This window comes from Leuresthes tenuis, unplaced genomic scaffold (genome assembly GCF_036924035.1).
Source record: "Leuresthes tenuis unplaced genomic scaffold, fLeuTen1.0.hap1 SCAF_19, whole genome shotgun sequence".
Taxonomy (NCBI): domain Eukaryota; kingdom Metazoa; phylum Chordata; class Actinopteri; order Atheriniformes; family Atherinopsidae; genus Leuresthes; species Leuresthes tenuis.
Genome location: NW_027325373.1, coordinates 26,980,378 through 27,005,891, shown reverse-complemented (window position 1 = coordinate 27,005,891; position 25,514 = coordinate 26,980,378). Strand labels below are relative to the sequence as shown.

Sequence of the window (25,514 nt, the reverse complement as noted above, 5' to 3'; positions counted from 1 at the left end):
ATATGATTTATCAAAGAATGTATCTTATTATGCATCTGTCCTCTTTAGTTCAGTCTTAAAGAGGAACTCCGGTGTTTTTAAACCTTATTTCTGGCATGAAATACGTTCATCTGCTCACTGAGAACAGTTTGGTGAAAGTCGGCGTCCTTCAGAAGATATTTAGATAACTGGAAATCCATATAACGGAGAGAACGGGGCTTAGAGGATGCAGCCTCTAAATAAGGCATTATCTGTCTTTATTTCACCAATACTTTAAGAAGAATGAATGAATGAACGTGTGCTATAGCTCTGTTAGCTCATAGCTCTGTTAGCTCATAGCTGCTGTGTTGTTGTTATTCGCGGCTATCGGAGGGCTTATAGAGGGCTTTCCACACGCTCATCTACTGGGATGATGTCATCGATGCCTGTCGCTGCAGCACAGCTTATTTACAAATTTTTAAAAAAAAATGTATATGTATTCCTGTAGGTATATGATACCATGTCACTCAAAGGCAGCCCATTTCGACATTGAGTGGGGGAAAGAGGACGACTCAAGCCTCCTCATAGGAATCTATGAATATGGTTATGGCAGCTGGGAGATGATAAAGATGGACCCAGACCTAAATCTCACACACAAGGTTAGTGCAAATGCCCTGAATTTCTTCAAAAAGCTGTGAAAAGCAACAAGACGGTTCAGGCTTGACAAAGCTTTGCAATATGTACCTACCATATGTAGGTACCTGATATGTATGCACCAAACATGTCTCCTGAGTTTGATCAATATTGGTACAAGACAGCTTGACTTATGGACATCTTCTTGCTAAACACAGCCCACGTTGCAAATATTTTTGCAGTGTATTTCTTTTTCATTTATGTGTAGCTCAGCCCTGCAATGCTTTATGCCACGTTTGGAATGCTGCCAAAATCCAAGAAGACGTCTTATTGCTGTTTCTGACAGAATGGAATCCATTATGGTGTCTTCATTATCCATTATCTGTGTGTGAGGTGCTTCAATTCACCTGGTAAAACGGATCATATGAAGAGCAGGATCTTTAATCCCCTCTCTGCGTATATTTATTGTAACGAGCCAGGTCAAGGACATTTAGTTCAAAGCAAGTTCCTGTCTTTCCTAAAAGGTTAAATAATCTGATCATGAAACAGGATCACTACAACAACAAACTCACCCGAAGGAACCATTGGTTAATGTCACGTATTTCACATGCTGCCCTCTGTGTGCTCTAATTGTTGTTTGCTGACTTTTCTACAAACTCTCATCATGAAACACATGCAAAGTGCAACAACAGCGTGACCCAATTCATCCAAAGACAGAAATACCTGCAGCATCCCAACAGAAGGAATGCAGCCTACTAATCTGTCTGCAGAAAAGACTGGCAGGACTTTACAATTCAACACTTCCTTCTGCAGTGGGGAAGGAGTAGCTGTCATTCCCCAACTTCATAGTTTACATTCAGGCCAAAGTTTCTACGGAACAGTGTTTAAATGAATCTGACTTACAGAAATAACACAACCCATGACACCAATATATCAATCAGTTAATGGGAATCAGCATGTTTCCTCACATGCTTTAACTGTATTACTAAGAAAGGTTTAGAAATGAGCAGACAACTTACATATATACCAAACTGATGTTTAATTTCAGTGAGAGAAGTAAAGGGAAAATCACTAAGTTCTACAGACTGGTGCCTGCCAAATAATAGCAATGTGACCTTTGAGAATGCAGCATTTTATAAATGAGCATGTGGGTTCTTTCTACCCTCCAAAACTAATGAAGATCAACATGAGCCTTTGATGTTCCATACACTGACTAATGTCTTGTGGGACCTTTATCTTCATCAATTTTGGAATGACACATTGAAATTCCATCATTAGAATGAAATTTGTAGCATATTACAGTCATGTTGAGCACTTAAATATGATCTGTTTGTTTTTGTTGATCAGCTACTACCAGATGACCCTGATAAGAAGCCTCAGGCCAAGCAGCTACAGACCAGAGCAGACTACCTCATCAAATTACTGAGCAAGGACCTGGCCAAAAAAGAAGCACAGAAACAAACAGGGGCAGTGAGTCTCGTAGTAATTCCTCTGCATGACTAAATCAAATGCTTGTTCATGGGTAGTTTTCCTGCATGATCATGCCTATTTGTAATTATATAGATAAATTCACGCAAGAGGAAACCAAGAAGCAAAAAAAGCAAAATGCTGAAGACAACTAAAGTGGATGAAGTAATTAAGAGCCCATCCTCTGATCCCCCATCAGACAAGAGGTCAGATGATGAGGATGAAGCTGATGAGGAGAAGGTACATTTAAATGGTGTTGGTACAGTTTCATGCTGCGTGAAATAAAATAGTTGTTTGCCGGTTGTATTAATGTGTGTTGACCCTTTCAGGAGATGGCACAAGTAAAAACATCAAGCAGGCGTGGCCGAGTCGATAAGGTGATGGTGAAGGAGGAAGAGGATGACGATGAGGAGCCTGAGCAAGATGTTTCTTCATCAGGGGAGAGGGAGGGAAAAGAAAAAGAAATGAAAAAAGAAGCAAAAAAGGAAAAGGAGGAAAGTTGTGACATTAAAGAGACAAAGGAGTCAAAAGAGAAAAAAGAAACGAGGACACCGGAGGTAATGCATAAACAAGAAGAGGGCATGGAAAAGGTAAAATAATTCTAGAAGTCTTCAGTGATTAGAGGAACTGAGATGCTGTTAGTATAAATGAATTGAGAAAAATGTTAATTTAATCAGAAACTAATTCTCAAATGCTTTTCATCAGAATGAAGAAAAGACTGAGGTGCGAGAGCGGACAAAAAAAGTTCCTGACACGTCAGTCCATATAACTAATAGTGCAGAAAATATGCCTGTATCTGAGGAGTCTGAGGAACTGGACCAGAGGACTTTCAGTGTGGTACGTTAATCTGTACTTTACTCTGAAAATGAAAGATGTGTGCCGTACAAATCAAAGTTCAGACTGTCCTGAAGTTGGAGTGCATTAATGCTTCACAGGGTTCAGTTGACAGACAAATCTCATCGTCACCTGTTCAGACATGATTCTGTGAGGTTCTTGTGGTTGAATTGCCACAAAGAAACCATGGTTTAGGAGGGTCAATGAGATGGAAATTGTTTGCACCAAGAAACACAGGAAATGGAAATCTCAACTTTGGTCTGAATAGTCAAAGTTTAAAATATTTATTGTCTTTAAGATATTATGGAGCTCGGTCATTAAGAACTTTATATGTGAGGAGAAGAATCTTAAATTCTGCCTCCCATTCTACTTTTAGAAACTCTGGGAACAACAAGTAAACCTGCAGTTTGGGAGCGAAGTGCTCTGTTAGGAAAATATCTTACAATGAGATCTTTAAGATATGATGGAGCTCGGTCATTAAGAACTTTATATGTGAGAAGAAGAATCTTAAATTCTATTCTGAATTCAACAGGGAGCCAATGAAGAGAAGCTAAAACTGGAGAAAAATGATCTCTGCTGTTAGTTCTCATCAGAACTCTGGCTGCAGCATTTTGGATCAGCTGGAGGCTTTTCAGAGAATATGTGGGACAGCCCAATAATAAGGAATTACAGTAGTCCAATCTTGAAGTAACAAATGCATGAACTAGTTTCTCTGCATCACCCTGAGACAGGATGGTCCTGATTTTAGCAATATTACGAAGGTGAAAGAAGGCAGTCCTAGAAACCAGTTTTATATGTGCGTCAAATGATAAATTCTGGTCAAAAATAACTCCAAGGTTCCTCACTGTAGAACTAGAAGCCAAGGAAATACCATCTAGAGTAACTATATAACTAAACAATTTCTCCCTGAAGCGCTCAGGTCCAAAGAGAACAACTTCAGTTTTGTCTGAATTTAAAAGCAGACAGTTCTGAGTCATCCAGGTCTTTATGTCTTTAAGACAGGCTTGTAGTCTGACCAACCTATTGGTTTCATCTGGTTTCATAGATAAGTACAGCTGAGTATCATCAGCATAACAATGGAAATTTATGCCATGCTGTCTGATAATGTTACCTAATGGAAGCATGTAGAAAGTAAAAAGAATCGGTCCAAGCACAGAACCCTGAGGAACTCCATGACTTACTCCAATGTGTGAGGAAGATTCTTCATTTACAAGAACAAACTGGAATCTATCAGATAAATATGCCTTAAACCAGCCTAATGCAGTTCCTTTAATAACATGTTGAAGTCTCTGTAACAGAATGCTGTGATCGATCGTATCAAATGCAGCACTGAGATCCAACAGGACAAGCACAGAAACAAGTCCGCTATCAGAGGCTAACAGGAGATCATTGGTACCTTTCACCAGTGCTGTTTCTGTGCTCTGATGCACTCTGAATCCTGACTGAAACTCTTCAAACAGATTATTTCTATGTAAATGATCACAAAGTTGAACTGCAACTATTTTTTCAAGAACTTTAGACAAAAAAGGGAGATTGGATATAGGTTGATAATTAGCCAACACTTCTGAATCAAGAGTAGGTTTTTTAAGTAAAGGTTTAATTACAGCAACCTTAAAAGTCTGAGGTACATATCCTGTCAACAAAGACCGATTGATCAAATCCAATATGGAAGTATTGATTAAGCGGAAAACCTCCTTGAACAGTCTGGTTGGGATTGGGTCTAAATACAAGTTGATGGTTTAGAAGAGACTATTGCTGTTGTTAGCTCAGAAAGATCAACTGGACAGAAGCCGTCTAAATACAAATCAGGTTCTAAAGATACTTCTAAAGCTGCTCTACTTGATGATACATCAGTGATAATAGTGGGAAGGATTCCATTAATCTTCTCTCTGATAGAAACAATTTTATTGATAAAGAATCTCATGAAATCATCACTGCTGAGAGTTAAAGGAATACATGGCTCAACAAAGCTCGGACTCTTTGTCAGCCTGGCAACAGTGCTGAAAAGAAACCTGGGATTATTCTTATTCTCTTCTATCAATAATGAATAATAAGCAGTTCTAGCTTTACGAAGTGCTTTCTTATATGTTATTAAACTATCTTTCCAGACTAATTGAGACTCTTCTAAATTAGAGGAACGCCACTGTCTCTCCAGCTTTCTTGCAGTCTGCTTTAAAGCAGCTGTGAATTATACCAAGGAGCCAACCTCTTCTCACTGATTACCTTCCTTTTCAGAGGGGCAACATTGTCCAGTGTTGTACGCATTGAAGCTATAGTGCTGTCAACGAGTCAAGTTCTACTGGAGTAAAATTTAGGTAGCCGTCCTCTGTCATATCAGCACATGGCAGTGAAGGAACTAGATAGATAGATACTTTATTGATCCTGAAGGAAATTCAAGCATCCAGTAGCAGTAACATAACATACATTGAACATACATTAGAATGAACTTATAACACAGTAACCATATTGTATGTTGACATTGACCTGAGATAAATGTAAATTTAAATGTGTACAGAGAAATTAAAGAAATTAAGTTAAACATTTGTAGCAAAATTAAACTTTAGCAGAGAAATTAAGTATTTGCTTACAGAATAAATATAGGACTGTGTTAAGTTAACCCTGGCTAATCATTTATACAAAAACTATTTAAAAACTAGAAAGGAACTGTAGAAATAAAAATGTTTTACAACTATGAACTATTTGAAAATATAAAGTGACCGTAGAAGTAAAAATGTTTTCTACAAACATGAGAAAGAAGTATGGATTGGGATAAATAGGGATAAAGGACTGTGCGATTAAATTATGCTGTGAAAAGAATGAAAGTCACAGCATGTAGCAGAGGTAGTCAGGCATGGCAGGAAGTAGTGCCAAGAGGGTTTGGATTTGTCTATTGTGCCTCCTGCCATCACTGAGAGCTGTTGTACAGCCTGATGGCCAGGGGAACAAAAGAGTTCTCGAGTCTGTTGGTGGAGCAGGATTGAGACAGCAGGCTGCCACTGAACACACTCCTCTGCCTGATGAAGGTGTTGTATAGAGGGTGGTGGGTGTTGTCCAGTATGGACAGCAGCCTGTCACTGAACACACTCCTCTGCCTGATGAAGGTGTTGTATAGAGGGTGGTGGGTGTTGTTCAGTATGGACAGCAGGCTGCCACTGAACACACTCCTCTGCCTGATGAAGGTGTTGTATAGAGGGTGGTGGGTGTTGTCCAGTATGGACAGCAGGCTGTCACTGAACACACTCCTCTGCCTGATGAAGGTGTTGTATAGAGGGTGGTGGGTGTTGTTCAGTATGGACAGCAGCCTGCCACTGAACACACTCCTCTGCCTGATGAAGGTGTTGCACAGAGGGTGGTGGGTGTTGTCCAGTATGGACAGCAGGCTGTCACTGAACACACTCCTCTGCCTGATGAAGGTGTTGTATAGAGGGTGGTGGGTGTTGTCCAGTATGGACAGCAGCCTGCCACTGAACACACTCCTCTGCCTGATGAAGGTGTTGTATAGAGGGTGGTGGGTGTTGTCCAGTATGGACAGCAGGCTGTCACTGAACACACTCCTCTGCCTGATGAAGGTGTTGTATAGAGGGTGGTGGGTGTTGTCCAGTATGGACAGCAGGCTGCCACTGAACACACTCCTCTGCCTGATGAAGGTGTTGTATAGAGGGTGGTGGGTGTTGTTCAGTATGGACAGCAGGCTGCCACTGAACACACTCCTCTGCCTGATGAAGGTGTTGTATAGAGGGTGGTGGGTGTTGTCCAGTATGGACAGCAGGCTGTCACTGAACACACTCCTCTGCCTGATGAAGGTGTTGTATAGAGGGTGGTGGGTGTTGTTCAGTATGGACAGCAGGCTGCCACTGAACACACTCCTCTGCCTGATGAAGGTGTTGTATAGAGGGTGGTGGGTGTTGTTCAGTATGGACAGCAGGCTGCCACTGAACACACTCCTCTGCCTGATGAAGGTGTTGTATAGAGGGTGGTGGGTGTTGTCCAGTATGGACAGCAGCCTGCCACTGAACACACTCCTCTGCCTGATGAAGGTGTTGTATAGAGGGTGGTGGGTGTTGTTCAGTATGGACAGCAGCCTGCCACTGAACACACTCCTCTGTCTGATGAAGGCGTTGTATAGAGGGTGGTGGGTGTTGTTCAGTATGGACAGCAGGCTGCCACTGAACACACTCCTCTGTCTGATGAAGGCGTTGTATAGAGGGTGGTGGGTGTTGTTCAGTATGGACAGCAGGCTGTCACTGAACACACTCCTCTGCCTGATGAAGGTGTTGTATAGAGGGTGGTGGGTGTTGTCCAGTATGGACAGCAGGCTGTCACTGAATACACTCCTCTGCCTGATGAAGGTGTTGTATAGAGGGTGGTGGGTGTTGTCCAGTATGGACAGCAGCCTGCCACTGAACACACTCCTCTGTCTGATGAAGGCGTTGTATAGAGGGTGGTGGGTGTTGTTCAGTATGGACAGCAGGCTGTCACTGAACACACTCCTCTGCCTGATGAAGGTGTTGTATAGAGGGTGGTGGGTGTTGTCCAGTATGGACAGCAGCCTGCCACTGAACACACTCCTCTGCCTGATGAAGGTGTTGTATAGAGGGTGGTGGGTGTTGTCCAGTATGGACAGCAGGCTGTCACTGAACACACTCCTCTGCCTGATGAAGGTGTTGTATAGAGGGTGGTGGGTGTTGTTCAGTATGGACAGCAGGCTGCCACTGAACACACTCCTCTGCCTGATGAAGGTGTTGTATAGAGGGTGGTGGGTGTTGTCCAGTATGGACAGCAGGCTGTCACTGAACACACTCCTCTGTCTGATGAAGGCGTTGTATAGAGGGTGGTGGGTGTTGTTCAGTATGGACAGCAGGCTGTCACTGAACACACTCCTCTGCCTGATGAAGGTGTTGTATAGAGGGTGGTGGGTGTTGTCCAGTATGGACAGCAGCCTGCCACTGAACACACTCCTCTGTCTGATGAAGGCGTTGTATAGAGGGTGGTGGGTGTTGTTCAGTATGGACAGCAGGCTGTCACTGAACACACTCCTCTGCCTGATGAAGGTGTTGTATAGAGGGTGGTGGGTGTTGTCCAGTATGGACAGCAGCCTGCCACTGAACACACTCCTCTGCCTGATGAAGGTGTTGTATAGAGGGTGGTGGGTGTTGTCCAGTATGGACAGCAGGCTGTCACTGAACACACTCCTCTGCCTGATGAAGGTGTTGTATAGAGGGTGGTGGGTGTTGTTCAGTATGGACAGCAGGCTGCCACTGAACACACTCCTCTGCCTGATGAAGGTGTTGTATAGAGGGTGGTGGGTGTTGTCCAGTATGGACAGCAGGCTGTCACTGAACACACTCCTCTGCCTGATGAAGGTGTTGTATAGAGGGTGGTGGGTGTTGTTCAGTATGGACAGCAGCCTGCCACTGAACACACTCCTCTGCCTGATGAAGGTGTTGCACAGAGGGTGGTGGGTGTTGTCCAGTATGGACAGCAGGCTGTCACTGAACACACTCCTCTGCCTGATGAAGGTGTTGTATAGAGGGTGGTGGGTGTTGTTCAGTATGGACAGCAGCCTGCCACTGAACACACTCCTCTGCCTGATGAAGGTGTTGCACAGAGGGTGGTGGGTGTTGTCCAGTATGGACAGCAGGCTGTCACTGAACACACTCCTCTGCCTGATGAAGGTGTTGTATAGAGGGTGGTGGGTGTTGTCCAGTATGGACAGCAGGCTGTCACTGAACACACTCCTCTGCCTGATGAAGGTGTTGTATAGAGGGTGGTGGGTGTTGTTCAGTATGGACAGCAGGCTGCCACTGAACACACTCCTCTGCCTGATGAAGGCGTTGTATAGAGGGTGGTGGGTGTTGTCCAGTATGGACAGCAGGCTGCCACTGAACACACTCCTCTGCCTGATGAAGGTGTTGTACAGAGGGTGGTGGGTGTTGTCCAGTATGGACAGCAGGCTGTCACTGAACACACTCCTCTGCCTGATGAAGGTGTTGTATAGAGGGTGGTGGGTGTTGTCCAGTATGGACAGCAGCCTTCCACTGAACACACTCCTCTGCCTGATGAAGGTGTTGTATAGAGGGTGGTGGGTGTTGTCCAGTATGGACAGCAGGCTGTCACTGAACACACTCCTCTGCCTGATGAAGGTGTTGTATAGAGGGTGGTGGGTGTTGTTCAGTATGGACAGCAGGCTGCCACTGAACACACTCCTCTGCCTGATGAAGGCGTTGTATAGAGGGTGGTGGGTGTTGGTCAGTATGGACAGCAGCCTGCCACTGAACACACTCCTCTGCCTGATGAAGGTGTTGTATAGAGGGTGGTGGGTGTTGTTCAGTATGGACAGCAGCCTGCCACTGAACACACTCCTCTGCCTGATGAAGGTGTTGCACAGAGGGTGGTGGGTGTTGTCCAGTATGGACAGCAGGCTGTCACTGAACACACTCCTCTGCCTGATGAAGGTGTTGTATAGAGGGTGGTGGGTGTTGTTCAGTATGGACAGCAGCCTGCCACTGAACACACTCCTCTGCCTGATGAAGGTGTTGCACAGAGGGTGGTGGGTGTTGTCCAGTATGGACAGCAGGCTGTCACTGAACACACTCCTCTGCCTGATGAAGGTGTTGTATAGAGGGTGGTGGGTGTTGTCCAGTATGGACAGCAGGCTGTCACTGAACACACTCCTCTGCCTGATGAAGGTGTTGTATAGAGGGTGGTGGGTGTTGTTCAGTATGGACAGCAGGCTGCCACTGAACACACTCCTCTGCCTGATGAAGGTGTTGTACAGAGGGTGGTGGGTGTTGTCCAGTATGGACAGCAGGCTGTCACTGAACACACTCCTCTGCCTGATGAAGGTGTTGTATAGAGGGTGGTGGGTGTTGTTCAGTATGGACAGCAGGCTGCCACTGAACACACTCCTCTGCCTGATGAAGGTGTTGTACAGAGGGTGGTGGGTGTTGTCCAGTATGGACAGCAGGCTGTCACTGAACACACTCCTCTGCCTGATGAAGGTGTTGTATAGAGGGTGGTGGGTGTTGTTCAGTATGGACAGCAGGCTGCCACTGAACACACTCCTCTGCCTGATGAAGGTGTTGTACAGAGGGTGGTGGGTGTTGTCCAGTATGGACAGCAGGCTGTCACTGAACACACTCCTCTGCCTGATGAAGGTGTTGTATAGAGGGTGGTGGGTGTTGTCCAGTATGGACAGCAGGCTGTCACTGAACACACTCCTCTGCCTGATGAAGGTGTTGTATAGAGGGTGGTGGGTGTTGTCCAGTATGGACAGCAGGCTGTCACTGAACACACTCCTCTGCCTGATGAAGGTGTTGTATAGAGGGTGGTGGGTGTTGTCCAGTATGGACAGCAGCCTTCCACTGAACACACTCCTCTGCCTGATGAAGGTGTTGTATAGAGGGTGGTGGGTGTTGTCCAGTATGGACAGCAGGCTGTCACTGAACACACTCCTCTGCCTGATGAAGGTGTTGTATAGAGGGTGGTGGGTGTTGTTCAGTATGGACAGCAGGCTGCCACTGAACACACTCCTCTGCCTGATGAAGGCGTTGTATAGAGGGTGGTGGGTGTTGGTCAGTATGGACAGCAGCCTGCCACTGAACACACTCCTCTGCCTGATGAAGGTGTTGTGCAGAGGGTGGTGGGTGTTGTTCAGTATGGACAGCAGCCTGCCACTGAACACACTCCTCTGCCTGATGAAGGTGTTGTGCAGAGGGTGGTGGGTGTTGTTCAGTATGGACAGCAGCCTGCCACTGAACACACTCCTCTGCCTGATGAAGGTGTTGTATAGAGGGTGGTGGGTGTTGTCCAGTATGGACAGCAGCCTTCCACTGAACACACTCCTCTGCCTGATGAAGGTGTTGTATAGAGGGTGGTGGGTGTTGTTCAGTATGGACAGCAGGCTGCCACTGAACACACTCCTCTGCCTGATGAAGGCATTGTGCAGAGGGTGGTGGGTGTTGTCCAGTATGGACAGCAGGCTGCCACTGAACACACTCCTCTGCCTGATGAAGGCATTGTGCAGAGGGTGGTGGGTGTTGTTCAGTATGGACAGCAGGCTGCCACTGAACACACTCCTCTGCCTGATGAAGGCATTGTGCAGAGGGTGGTGGGTGTTGTCCAGTATGGACAGCAGGCTGCCACTGAACACACTCCTCTGCCTGATGAAGGCATTGTGCAGAGGGTGGTGGGTGTTGTTCAGTATGGACAGCAGGCTGCCACTGAACACACTCCTCTGCCTGATGAAGGTGTTGTACAGAGGGTGGTGGGTGTTGTTCAGTATGGACAGCAGGCTGCCACTGAACACACTCCTCTGCCTGATGAAGGTGTTGTACAGAGGGTGGTGGGTGTTGTCCAGTATGGACAGCAGGCTGCCACTGAACACACTCCTCTGCCTGATGAAGGTGTTGTATAGAGGGTGGTGGGTGTTGTCCAGTATGGACAGCAGGCTGCCACTGAACACACTCCTCTGCCTGATGAAGGTGTTGTATAGAGGGTGGTGGGTGTTGTCCAGTATGGACAGCAGGCTGCCACTGAACACACTCCTCTGCCTGATGAAGGTGTTGTGCAGAGGATGGTGGGTGTTGTCCAGTATGGACAGCAGGCTGCCACTTAACACACTCCTCTGCCTGATGAAGGTGTTGTATAGAGGGTGGTGGGTGTTGTTCAGTATGGACAGCAGGCTGCCACTGAACACACTCCTCTGCCTGATGAAGGCATTGTGCAGAGGGTGGTGGGTGTTGTTCAGTATGGACAGCAGGCTGCCACTGAACACACTCCTCTGCCTGATGAAGGTGTTGTGCAGAGGGTGGTGGGTGTTGTCCAGTATGGACAGCAGCCTGCCACTGAACACACTCCTCTGCCTGATGAAGGTGTTGTATAGAGGGTGGTGGGTGTTGTTCAGTATGGACAGCAGGCTGCCACTGAACACACTCCTCTGCCTGATGAAGGTGTTGTGCAGAGGGTGGTGGGTGTTGTCCAGTATGGACAGCAGCCTGCCACTGAACACACTCCTCTGCCTGATGAAGGTGTTGTACAGAGGGTGGTGGGTGTTGTCCAGTATGGACAGCAGGCTGCCACTTAACACACTCCTCTGCCTGATGAAGGTGTTGTGCAGAGGGTGGTGGGTGTTGTCCAGTATGGACAGCAGGCTGCCACTGAACACACTCCTCTGCCTGATGAAGGTGTTGTGCAGAGGGTGGTGGGTGTTGTTCAGTATGGACAGCAGGCTGCCACTGAACACACTCCTCTGCCTGATGAAGGCGTTGTATAGAGGGTGGTGGGTGTTGTCCAGTATGGACAGCAGGCTGCCACTGAACACACTCCTCTGCCTGATGAAGGTGTTGTACAGAGGGTGGTGGGTGTTGTCCAGTATGGACAGCAGGCTGCCACTGAACACACTCCTCTGCCTGATGAAGGTGTTGTATAGAGGGTGGTGGGTGTTGTCCAGTATGGACAGCAGGCTGCCACTGAACACACTCCTCTGCCTGATGAAGGCATTGTGCAGAGGGTGGTGGGTGTTGTTCAGTATGGACAGCAGGCTGTCACTGAACACACTCCTCTGCCTGATGAAGGTGTTGTATAGAGGGTGGTGGGTGTTGTCCAGTATGGACAGCAGCCTGTCACTGAACACACTCCTCTGCCTGATGAAGGTGTTGTGCAGAGGGTGGTGGGTGTTGTCCAGTATGGACAGCAGCCTGTCACTGAACACACTCCTCTGCCTTATGAAGGCGTTGTATAGATCACGATAAACAAAGGATTCGAGGGCTTGTACTTCCACCGCTTAGCCGCTAGCCTAGGCTCCAACTTTGCCCCGGCTCTGTGGCCTCCTCAGTTCCTCAGGTATGGGGTGAACAATGCCGGCTCGTCCCATTGTTTGGAGTGTAAGCAGCTTCTCCCTTGAATAAACAAGTTGTTCACCGCTGTGTTGCCGATAAAAAGACATCATATTCATAGGTTATATAAGTTCTCCACAGCAAGTGTAGTTAATCAAAGTCGAAAAAAAGCAACACCTTAAACGCTAAAAACAACAATACACGTACAGAGCTTCTGGATCAGCGTCCTGCTTGTGCTGGAAACGATGATGGAACTAATAATGGAATAAACTCTTTAAATCTGGTTACAGCATTCTCTGACAGACACCTTCTATATGTGGAATTCTTCTCAGAAACCGTGTAGTCAAGTAATGTAAATTCAAAAGTTATTAAAAAATGGTCAGAGAAGACAGGGTTATGAGGGAACACTGTTAACTGTTCACTCTCAATGCCATAAGTCAGCACAAGGTCAAGGGTATGATTAAGGCAGTGAGTAGGTCTGTGAACACTTTGAGAAAATCCAATAGAGTCTAACATAGAATTAAAGTTAATATTTAGGCTGTCATTTTCAACATCTACATGAATATTAAAGTCACCCACTACAATGACTTTATCTGTACTCAGCACTAACTGGGATAAAAACTCTGAGAATTCAGACAGAAACTCAGAATAAGGGCCAGGTGGACGATACAAAACAACAAACACAAGAGGTTTTTGTGATTTCCACTTTGGGTGGGAAAAACTGAGAATCAGAGACTCAAAAGAGCTAAAACTAATCTTGGGTCTAGGACTGATTAGTAACCCTGATGTTGCAGTATTCAACAACAGAAAACAATCTAAAGAGACAAAACTGATGCACATGTCCAACATGTATATGCATATGACTGCATGTGTAGATGTGTATGTTTAAATATACATGTGAGTAGAGAGATAATCGAGTTGCTGGAGTAAACGTTTGCTTTCGTGTTTTAGTGTAAAGAGAGGATGCGACCAGTTAAAGCTGCCCTGAAGCAGCTGGACAGACCAGAGAAAGGCCTTTCAGAGCGCGAGCAGCTGGAACACACCAGACAATGCCTCATAAAGATCGGAGACCACATCACTGAGTGTTTGAAGGAGTATTCAAACCCTGAGCAGATCAAACAATGGAGAAAGTTAGTATACACAGCGGGTTGGCTAGATTAAACCTGTCTGAAGTGTTCTTGTATGATGTTATTCTAGTGGCTTATAGAACTTCCTGTTTTACATCATTTAAAATGGTCAGATTGAAAGTTATTCCCATTAAGATACATTTGGTTACTCTGCTGCGTGACTTAAACTAATGTTTTGGGTTTTTTATTTGATTAACAGAAACCTGTGGATATTTGTTTCTAAATTCACCGAGTTTGATGCCAGAAAACTACATAAACTGTATAAGCATGCAATCAAGAAAAGACAGGAAAATGCCCAGGTATGTGAACGCCCTACTACCGTAATACTTGGTGAGTCGTATACTTTTCCAGCCTCAGAAATCCACGATTATGATTCTGTTTCTTCAGGCAATGGAGCAGAACACTAGAAGTATCAACACTCACGGCTACAAACATACAGGTAAAGTCAGTTTCTCTCTGAAACAAAGCAAATGAGATGAGCAAGACGTCACTGTTGACTCATTCATTGCTGTGGTCTTGTTTGTCTTCAGATGTTGAAAGGCTGAAGGACAGCTCTCAGCAGGATGAGAGCAGCAGGGACAGCTACAGCTCTGACAGGCATCAGCCTTCTGGTAGAAATGAAAGCAGCAGTAAAGAGAAGCACAGCTTGGATTCCCTCAGGAAGACAACAGAGTCCAGAAAAAGACCGTACCCCTCCTTCAGCAATGGCAAAGACCACCGTGACAGAGACCACTACAGACCAGACAGCAGGGACAGAGACAGACAGGACAGGTGAGGAACCAGGGTGCCCCCCACAGCTAGCCCACATGGTGTCAGCTGAGAGATAAAGTGAACACATCTATCTTTATGTACTAGAGCCATTACTTTTTCATTTAAGAGTTCCCACATCTGTTCAAACTGGAAATGTGTTGTTGCATCGCACCGTTGGTAGTTTGCATTGCGACCCAGCAGAGGGTGCTGTATGGTCATCGTGACAACTTGCGTGGCTGCATCAGACGTGCTTCAGTAAATAACCTTTTTCATATATGGGTTGAGTCATGGGAAAAATGAACTTGTCATTGTTCCTGGTCATAATTCACACATGCCAGCTCCCCATCAGCGTGTGTGTAAACACATCAAGCCGCCGATGCAGAATCAGATGAGTGGCCAGTTTGATGTGTGTGAGGTCACAATGATGTGGGCCCGTTTCATTTCTGTTACCACATCCCCGTTACGCCTCGGGACTTTTGGCATGATGTACAATGAAGGCACATCTGTCCTGGCTTGAAAAGGTATATGTGAAGGAGGCTGATAACTAAATTCCCCTCGTGTGCATGTGCACTGGGACAAGGATGGAGGTCCACTGAAATCTGAGAAAGATCTGAGAAACAAAGCCCCTCAGATTACTTTAAGTTATTGCTGCTAAATCTGGTTCTGGGTTAGGGATTGTGGAGTGGACTCAGTTTTTGTTCAATAAATCATGACACTGTAATTATTGTTGTTTAAATGAGGCTGATGATTGTTACAGTGATTTACTTTGACTTGTCCATGATTTGCTATCAGACTTCAGTGGCTGTTGTTAGAACCACAAACTTCACTGTGTGCTGTGGTGTTGGCTGCTGAATGGATATGTCCATAACTTGATTCAATTCAGTTTTATTTATATGGCTCCAAATCCCAACAAGTGTCACCTCAAGGCACTTCAATAATATAGTCGATTTCAATCCAATTTGAGTCCAATTCATTGTAATCATGATATAGTCATATCCAATGAATAAAATTCAATCTTGATGGGTTCAGATCCAGCTTGTAACGTGTTTGCTTTGTTGACCTATACTGCCTTCTGTCAGTATTCGGATTGTTTTAGATTAAGCACATTTAGCTGAGAGGAGGAAAGATGAACATTGGGAAACATTCATGGAAGCACACAGACATGTTGGTTCATGTTTCTGCATTTAGCAGACACTTTTATCCAAAGCGACTTACAAACGAAGATATAACATCACAGCTAACATCAAAGCTAACAATAAACTCCATAGAAGGAACCCAGGAGTCGGACTCTGTCAGAGGTGACAGAGTAGAGATAGGGTGCAGGCATAGAGGGACAGGTACAGGTACAGAAGGATATACTGCAGTAGAGGGGGTAGGGAAGTACAAGGTAAGTGCTGGGATAGGAGATGCTCTCTGAAGAGCTGGGTTTTCAGGAGCTTCTTGAAGATAGACAGGTACGCCCCTGTTCTGGTAGCGCTCGGTAGGTCATTCCACCATCGTGGGACGACACATGAACAGAGTTTGGATTGTCTTAGGCGTGGTGTAGGAGCTGCTAGACGACAATCCTGGGACCAACGGAGGGACCCAGTTGGGACAGAAGCCTTTGCAAGAGCATTCAAGTAGATGGAGCCGTTCCATTAAGCTCTTTGTAGCTAACATCAGGGACTTGGATCTGATGCTAAGGGCAGCCAGAGGAGCTCAATGAACAGAGGGGGGACGTGTTCTTTTAGGCTGATCCAAGACCAGACGCACCGCCGCGTTCTGGACCATCTGCAGAGGTTTCACAGGCTGGAGACCAGTTAGGAGACCAGTTAGGAGACCAGTTAGGAGACCAGTTAGGAGACCAGTTAGGAGACCAGTTAGGAGACCAGTTAGGAGACCAGTTAGGAGAGCAGTTAGGAGAGCAGTTAGGAGAGCAGTTCGGAGACCAGTTAGGAGACCAGTTAGGAGACCAGTTAGGAGAGCAGTTAGGAGAGCAGTTAGGAGACCAGTTAGGAGAGCAGTTAGGAGACCAGTTAGGAGACCAGTTAGGAGAGCAGTTAGGAGACCAGTTAGGAGAGCGTTGCTGTAGTGAAGGTGGGAGATGACCATGGCCTGCAGCAGGAGCTGGGGGGCATGTTGGGTCAGGTATGGTCTGATCTTTCTTATGTTTAGCAAATATCTATAGCAATGACACTGCAGGAGGTGTCACTGAGTGGTTGCTCCTGTTGTGCACATGTAGGAAAGTATGCAGTGAAGCCATCGATGATGCAGCAGAGAAGGCTAAAATGTTCGCTTTGATCATCTCAGTTGGTACATCATGTCTGATGCTGCCGTCTTGTTTCAGTAACACTGATTTGGATATGTGTGTGCAGATATTACAATGACAGTAAACACAGGAAGTTGGAGGAATTCCGGAGCAGTAGAGACCATCGGCTGGACTTTTCCCATTCAGACCACCACTCGTCCCACCGCTACCACTTAGACTGGCAGACAGATCAGCGAGCCTCAGCCAGTGGGACCCGCTCTCCCCGAGACCAGCGCTCACCAATGGGACATCGCTCACCTTTCGACTACTCGTCAGACCACAGGAGTACACCGGAGCAGATCTGGAGCAGCCGCAAGACATAACAAGAGCTGCCTGGGTGTGCTAGCAGCAGCCATAGACTCAGCAACACAGTAAATGCCTTAGACCAACTGTGGAGCCTAACCTGAAGCTGTTTGAAGCACTGTGTATCAGTCAGTTCAGCATGGCTGTTCATTTCTTCACTTCAGCAGCAGCATCTCGGGTCCCTGGCAGACAACACCAGGGAGTGGCACCACGCAGGCAGCAGATAGAAAGATCCAAACGTATTTTTCTATTTAAAAGTTTAAAGTTGCATCGTTGTGTAGGCTCTACAGCATGCAGCACTTTTTTTTTTTGTTACTTTTCTAAATGTTTTGGGTTTTTTGGACGCTTGAAATGGACACAACAGACCCTGTATGCTGCCTCATATTCCAACCAATCAATGACACTGGATCCTGTTATTGACTGTCCTCAGTGTTTGTGTTTCTGTCATGCTTATTGTGTTTTTCTACCTTATTTAAGCATCAACTCAAGAAGTCGGTTTTCACATGAATTGCGATACAAGGTGTCTGGACTCAGGCTCAACACCTGAAGTACCTCATTTCCAGTGTTTGTCATTTCCTCAGCAGCTTTTCATTTTCCCCACCAGCCGTGAATTATTTAATTTCATATCTCTTAGATGTAAAAAGCATCCCTTTTTTTCCATAAAAGCAACGCTGTTGTAAATGTCTTTTTGTAAAATAGAGAATCAGTGGACTTTTTCCTCAGGCTTTTTGGATTTATTATGACTCTACTTTCCCTATCAACTCAGGCTTTTATGTTTTTGTCATTCTATGAGTGAGGTTTCTTATGACAGCGGTTTCATAATAATGCTCTCAGAATGTAATTTTTGGTAAAGGGAAAGTTCTTTAACAATACTCAGTTTTATTCATTAGTACTTAGTAGTTTAGTGTCAGTGTGTTGAACCCAGAGGCAGGTTGTAAAATATAGAGAAACAGCTGAAGCAGCTGTTAGAATGAAACTCAGAATTTTTTTCCCTTACTTTTCATTTTGTTTTCCATGTAGGCAATAATAATGTCAATGTTTCTATGCAGCCAAGTATATTTGTTGTGAACCACCCAACTGAATGAAGTCACTGTTAAGATTCAAACTTGTATATATTTCCTCTATATTTCCAAACAAATTTACACTGAAAGTGCATGAATTTTTATGAACTGTTTTATATAGTTGTTTATGAAATCATTAAAATCAGTCACTGTATTCACTCGTACAAACTCTCTTCCACAAACTGTCACATTTCTCTGTTCTGGTAGAAATCGCATCGCTGGAGCCGTCACAAAGACGCCTCATTGAATGGTCGGCATGTGAAAAAGAAGTTAATCACATTTTGTCATTTACATAATTCTCAATCCAGCTGTTATTTTGGATCAGCTGTGAGCACTTTCTGTATTTATAAGTGTGTGTGTGTGTATATATATATATATATATATATATATATATATATATGCTTGCCAAAAGTATTCACTTATCTGCCTTTACACGTGTATGAACTTCAGCAGCATCCCATACTTAATCCATAGGGTTTGATATGATGTCCGCCCACCTTTTGCAGCTATAATAACTTCAACTCTTCTGGCAAGGTTTCCGTATACACTTTCAGCATATATCCATATAACGGAGTGAACAGGGCAGGGACGATGCAGCCTCTAAATAAGGCATTATCTGTCTTTATTTCACCAATACTTTAAGAAGAATGAATGAATGAACATGTGATTTAGCTCTGTTAGCTCAGAGCTGCTGTTATGTGGCTACTTGCAGCTATAGGAGAGCTAACGGAGGGATTTTTACTCAGGCACTCTACTGGGACCACTTCATCCACACGCCCCCCTGCAGCACAGCTCATTCACTCCGGTAAGAATGTCCATCTTACTCAAAGTCGTCTTTCACTTGTCAAAATCTAATAAATATCCTTACATGTTTCACAAAACTATCAGTAGCAAACTCTGTGTGAAGTTAGTCGACTGTCACAGAGCACAGAGTAAATTCATTCTTCATTCATTCATTCTTATTAAAGTATTGGTGAAATGTGCCACAAACATTTTCATTCCATCAATGTACAGATCGTATGTGATGTGCAAATGCTTTGTGGGGGGGGGGGCTGATTCAACGCATGATTCATACATTCAGTAACAGAATTGTTGGGAACAGACTACAAGCTGGCACTGTGCGCGATGGGTGGCTTCTTGGTTAGTAACTAATATTAATATTAATAAATACTAATATTATTCCCCATGATGTGCATTGAGCATGTGCGCCCCCAATTTCTATCCCGTCTTCACAGCATCATAGTTGGTGGTTAAAGTTAGTAACTTGATGTTTTTTGCTGGATGGCAGCAGAGGCCATCCCCACCACCAGGCTCCAGCAGAGGCCATCACCACCACCAGTTCCCAGCAGAGGCCATCCCCACCACCAGGCTCAAGCAGAGGCCATCACCACCACCAGGCTCAAGCAGAGGCCATCACCACCACCAGGCTCAAGCAGAGGCCATCCCCACCACCAGGCTCCAGCAGAGGCCATCACCACCACCAGGCCCCAGCAGAGGCCATCCCCACCACCAGGCTCAAGCAGAGGCCATCACCACCACCAGGCCCCAGCAGAGGCCATCACCACCACCAGGCCCCAGCAGAGGCCATCCCCACCACCAGGCTCAAGCAGAGGCCATCACCACCACCAGGCTCAAGCAGAGGCCATCACCACCACCAGGCTCAAGCAGAGGCCATCACCACCACCAGGCTCAAGCAGAGGCCATCACCACCACCAGGCTCAAGCAGAGGCCATCATCACCACTAGGCTCAAGCAGAGGCCATCACCACCACCAGGCTCAAGCAGAGGCCATCACCACCACCAGGCTCAAGCAGAGGCCATCATCACCACTAGGCTCAAGCAGAGGCCATCACCACCACCAGGCCCCAGCAGAGGCCATCACCACCACCAGGCTCAAGCAGAGGCCATCATCACCACTAGGCTCAAGCAGAGGCCATCACCACCACCAGGCTCAAGCAGAGGCCATCACCACCACCAGGCTCAAGCAGAGGCCATCACCACCACCAGGCTCAAGCAGAGGCCATCCCCACCACCACCACCAGGCTCAAGCAGAGGCCATCACCACCACCAGGCCCCAGCAGAGGCCATCACCACCACCAGGCTCAAGCAGAGGCCATCACCACCACCAGGCTCAAGCAGAGGCCATCACCACCACCAGGCTCAAGCAGAGGCCATCACCACCACCAGGCTCCAGCAGAGGACATCCCCACCACCAGGCCCCAGCACTAGGCTCCAGCAGAGGACATCCCCACCACCAGGCCCCAGCACTAGGCTCAAGCAGAGGCCATCCCCACCACTAGGCTCAAGCAGAGGCCATCCCCACCACTAGGCTCAAGCAGAGGCCATCCCCACCACTAGGCTCAAGCAGAGGCCATCCCCACCACCAGGCTCCAGCAGAGGCCATCCCCACCACCAGGCTCCAGCAGAGGCCATCCCCACCACCAGGCTCCAGCAGAGGCCATCCCCACCACCAGGCTCCAGCAGAGGCCATCCCCACCACCAGGCTCAAGCAGAGGCCATCCCCACCACTAGGCTCAAGCAGAGGCCATCCCCACCACCAGGCTCAAGCAGAGGCCATCCCCACCACCAGGCTCAAGCAGAGGCCATCCCCACCACCAGGCTCCAGCAGAGGCCATCCCCACCACCAGGCTCAAGCAGAGGCCATCCCCACCACTAGGCTCAAGCAGAGGCCATCCCCACCACCAGGCTCAAGCAGAGGCCATCCCCACCACCAGGCTCAAGCAGAGGCCATCCCCACCACCAGGCTCCAGCAGAGGCCATCTCCACCACCACCAGGCCCCAGCAGAGGCCATCACCACCACCAGGCTCCAGCAGAGGCCATCACCACCACCACCAGGCCCCAGCAGAGGCCATCCCCACCACCAGGCTCCAGCAGAGGCCATCACCACCACCAGGCTCAAGCAGAGGCCATCCCCACCACCAGGCTCCAGCAGAGGCCAACACCACCACCAGGCCCCAGCAGAGGCCATCACCACCACCAGGCTCCAGCAGAGGCCATCACCACCACCAGGCCCCAGCAGAGGCCATCACCACCACCAGGCCCCAGCAGAGGCCATCCCCACCACCAGGCCCCAGCAGAGGCCATCACCATCACCAGGCCCCAGCAGAGGCCATCCCCACCACCAGGCTCCAGCAGAGGCCATCCCCACCACCAGGCTCCAGCAGAGGCCATCCCCACCACCAGGCTCCAGCAGAGGCCATCACCACCACCAGGCTCCAGCAGAGGCCATCACCACCACCAGGCTCCAGCAGAGGCCATCACCACCACCAGGCTCCAGCAGAGGCCATCACCACCACCAGGCTCCAGCAGAGGCCATCACCACCACCAGGCTCCAGCAGAGGCCATCACCACCACCAGGCTCCAGCAGAGGCCATCACCACCACCAGGCTCCAGCAGAGGCCATCACCACCACCAGGCTCCAGCAGAGGCCATCACCACCACCAGGCTCAAGCAGAGGCCATCACCACCACCAGGCTCAAGCAGAGGCCATCCCCACCACCAGGCTCAAGCAGAGGCCATCCCCACCACCACCACCAGGCTCCAGCAGAGGCCATCCCCACCACCAGGCTCAAGCAGAGGCCATCACCACCACCACCAGGCTCAAGCAGAGGCCATCACCACCACCAGGCTCCAGCAGAGGCCATCACCACCACCAGGCTCAAGCAGAGGCCATCACCACCACCAGGCTCCAGCAGAGGCCATCACCACCACCAGGCCCCAGCAGAGGCCATCACCACCACCAGGCTCCAGCAGAGGCCATCCCCACCACCAGGCTCAAGCAGAGGCCATCCCCACCACCAGGCTCCAGCAGAGGCCATCCCCACCACCAGGCTCCAGCAGAGGCCATCCCCACCACCAGGCTCCAGCAGAGGCCATCACCACCACCAGGCCCCAGCAGAGGCCATCACCACCACCAGGCTCCAGCAGAGGCCATCCCCACCACCAGGCTCAAGCAGAGGCCATCACCACCACCAGGCTCCAGCAGAGGCCATCACCACCACCAGGCTCCAGCAGAGGCCATCACCACCACCAGGCTCAAGCAGAGGCCATCACCACCACCACCAGGCTCAAGCAGAGGCCATCACCACCACCACCAGGCTCCAGCAGAGGCCATCCCCACCACCAGGCTGGAGCCTGGAGCACAACACAACAAGACAGCAACGAAGGCACGAGCCAGGGAAATTCAAAGGTAGCGTCCTCAAACTAAAGTAACTGCACTACTTCTCGCTCATTTTAATTAAAGGCAAGAATGTTTCTGTAACATGCAGCTATGCCCAGGAAAAAAGACTTTGTTCATGTCTGCCTCAAGCAACTCGAATCTTATGAAGCAGCTCACATCAACACATGCTAACACGGCAGGCTGCAATCTATTGAGTTCAAATAAATACCAAATGTTCTAAAATACAGTAAATAGTGTTTTTATTCTTCAATCAGTTAATATAAACATCTCTGACATTAAAGATGTTATAGAACGTAATAGCGTACAGAACATGAAAAATAACATCACAGTTACTTTGCTGAGTAACTAATTACTAATTACTCTTACAATGAGGTAAATGAGTAACTAACTCAATTAGTTTAAGTCATTTCTAACTGTAACTAATTACCTTTTAAAGTAAGATGACCAACACTGTTCAAAATAGAGCAGCACGTCTTGCTCTGAGATGCTCTATCACAGACAGTGTTATGGGTGTGCACGCCAGGCTTTCATGGATGCTGGGGAAGGAGAGACTGGCTTATAGCCTTATGATGTACTTGAGTAAGACTTATATTTTTTTTATTTATTTTTTTGTTCTTGCAACTTCAACCAATAAATGTAAAACATAGTTATAGCACTAGACAGGCCTCTGGTAAGAACTTCAGGCTGCCTTTACCTCTAACCAATGCACTCAAAAAGTCGGTAATATATAGAGCTGTAGCACACTGGAATAGTCTCCCCACACACTTGATCACAACTGCTGGAATATCGAGTTTAAAAATTAAACTGAAGTTGGCAACATGAAATTATGGTGAACAACATGAAATTCTGAGTTGAACAATACTATGAAATTATGAAATCACAGATGCTTGAGGTGACATAAAATGGAATATCATCTTAAAACATTTGCTTTGAACGATTTAATGTACTCACATTTTAATTATGTTAAAACATTTACGTCAAAAGACTAATTTTTCATATAATTCTTCAATGATCATGTCAGTACATTCACATTCAATAACTTCATAGAATTCTTCATAGAATTTTCTATGATCATTTTAACATATTTATGTTGTATGACTTCATGTAATTGTTTTGTGAAAATCTTGTAATTGTCCTTGTTTGATTTAATGTGGACCCCAGGAAGAATAGTCTTCATTTTAGTGAAGACAAATGGGGATTCAAAAGATACAATAAACAATGTTATTGGGATTAAAGGAACTGGATTAGGCTGGTTTAAGTCATATTTATCTGATAGATTCCAGTTTGTTCTTGTAAATGAGGAATCTTCCTCACACGTTGGAGTAAGTCATGGAGTTCCTCAGGGTTCTGTGCTTGGACAGATTCTTTTTACTTTATACATGCTTCCATTAGGTAACATTATCAGACAGCATGGCATAAATTTCCATTGTTATGCTGATGATACTCAGCTGTACTTATCTATGAAACCAGATGAAACCAATAGGTTGGTCAGACTACAAGCCTGTCTTAAAGACATAAAGACCTGGATGACTCAGAACTGTCTGCTTTTAAATTCAGACAAAACTGAAGTTGTTCTCTTTGGACCTGAGCGCTTCAGGGAGAAATTGTCTAGTTATATAGTTACTCTAGATGGTATTTCCTTGGCTTCTAGTTCTACAGTGAGGAACCTTGGAGTTATTTTCTTTCCTTCTTCTTTCTATTTCCTTCTTTCACCTTCGTAATATTGCTAAAATCAGGAACATCCTGTCTCAGGGTGATGCAGAGAAACTAGTTCATGCATTTGTTACTTCAAGATTGGACTACTGTAATTCCTTATTATTGGGCTGTCCCACATATTCTCTGAAAAGCCTCCAGCTGATCCAAAATGCTGCAGACAGAGTTCTGATGAGAACTAACAGGAGAGATCATGTTTCTCCAGTTTTAGCTTCTCTTCATTGGCTCCCTGTTAAATTCAGAATAGAATTTAAGATTCTTCTCCTCACATATAAAGCTTTTAATGACCGATCTCCATCATATCTTAAAGATTTAATTGTAAGATATTTTCCTAACAGAGCACTTCGCTCCCAAACTGCAGGTTTACTTGTTGTTCCCAGAGTTTCTAAAAGTAGAATGGGAGGTAGAGCCTTCAGTTATCAGGCCCCTCTCTTGTGGAATAAGCTGCCAGTAAATGTCCGGGAAGCAGACACCCTTTCCACTTTTAAGATTAGGCTTAAAACTTTCCTTTTTGATAAAGCTTATAGTTAGGGATGGCTCAGGTAATCCTGAAACATCCCATAGTTAAGCTGCTATAGGCTTAGACTGCTGGGGGACCTCATCTGTCACACCTTTCCTCACTTTGCTCTCTTTTCCCCCTGTTTAATTTCTCAAATGATATTATGTACATGTGACATTATTGTGATTATTAACATATGTTTCCCTGTTCCAGCAGGTATCCTTTGAATGGTGTTATGGTGTTTTTCCCCCCTCTTTTCCCTCTTTTCTGTCTTCTCAAACCCCAGCTGGTCGAGGCGGATGGCCACCCTTCCTGGTTCTGGTTCTGCCAGAGGTTTCTTCCTGGTTCTGGTTCTGCCAGAGGTTTCTTCCTGGTTCTGGTTCTACCAGAGGTTTCTTCCTGGTTCTGGTTCTGGTTCTGCCAGAGGTTTCTTCCTGTTAAAGGGAGTCGTTCCTTTCCACAGTCCCTCAGGCTCAGGACGGGAGATTGGACTGAAGACAAGTTTCGGTGCAATCTGTTGGTTTCCTTCGCTAGGATATTGAATTGGACTGTATTATTGAAGTGCCTTGAGATGACATTTGTTGTACTTTGGCGCTATATAAATAAAACTGAATTGAATTGTATGTATATATGTATGTATTAGTATAATATATGTGTGTGTGTATATATATAAAGTAATGTGTATCATTCTGTCACGGTTTTATGCATCACAGCTGCTACAGTGTTGAAAAAACATTCAGACATTGACCACACTTTCTGTACATTTTGTGTCTTGTCTTTTTCACACACATTTGTCAGTTTCCTGAGTGCAAACTGGTCAGAAAGAATTATTATTGGAGAAAAAC

General features: G+C 46.4%; 1 protein-coding gene across 4 annotated transcripts in view; it reads left to right on the top strand.

The window, feature by feature from the left end:
* The window catches only part of chd1 (chromodomain helicase DNA binding protein 1), a 56,801-nt gene extending 38,391 nt beyond the window's left edge, over window positions 1-18,410 (top strand). For 3 of the 4 annotated variants that reach the window (XM_072372478.1, XM_072372477.1, XM_072372479.1), the window contains exons 27-36: window positions 467-617; window positions 1,939-2,061; window positions 2,155-2,298; window positions 2,388-2,648; window positions 2,764-2,895; window positions 13,680-13,858; window positions 14,055-14,154; window positions 14,243-14,294; window positions 14,386-14,626; window positions 16,960-18,410. In XM_072372478.1, coding sequence (XP_072228579.1) covers window positions 467-617; window positions 1,939-2,061; window positions 2,155-2,298; window positions 2,388-2,648; window positions 2,764-2,895; window positions 13,680-13,858; window positions 14,055-14,154; window positions 14,243-14,294; window positions 14,386-14,626; window positions 16,960-17,215 — 1,639 coding nt within the window. In that variant the 3' untranslated portion in view covers window positions 17,216-18,410. The remainder of the gene's footprint in view (window positions 1-466; window positions 618-1,938; window positions 2,062-2,154; window positions 2,299-2,387; window positions 2,649-2,763; window positions 2,896-13,679; window positions 13,859-14,054; window positions 14,155-14,242; window positions 14,295-14,385; window positions 14,627-16,959) is intronic. The other variant, XM_072372480.1, reaches the window with a different exon arrangement.
* Window positions 18,411-25,514: the final 7,104 nt, after the last annotated feature.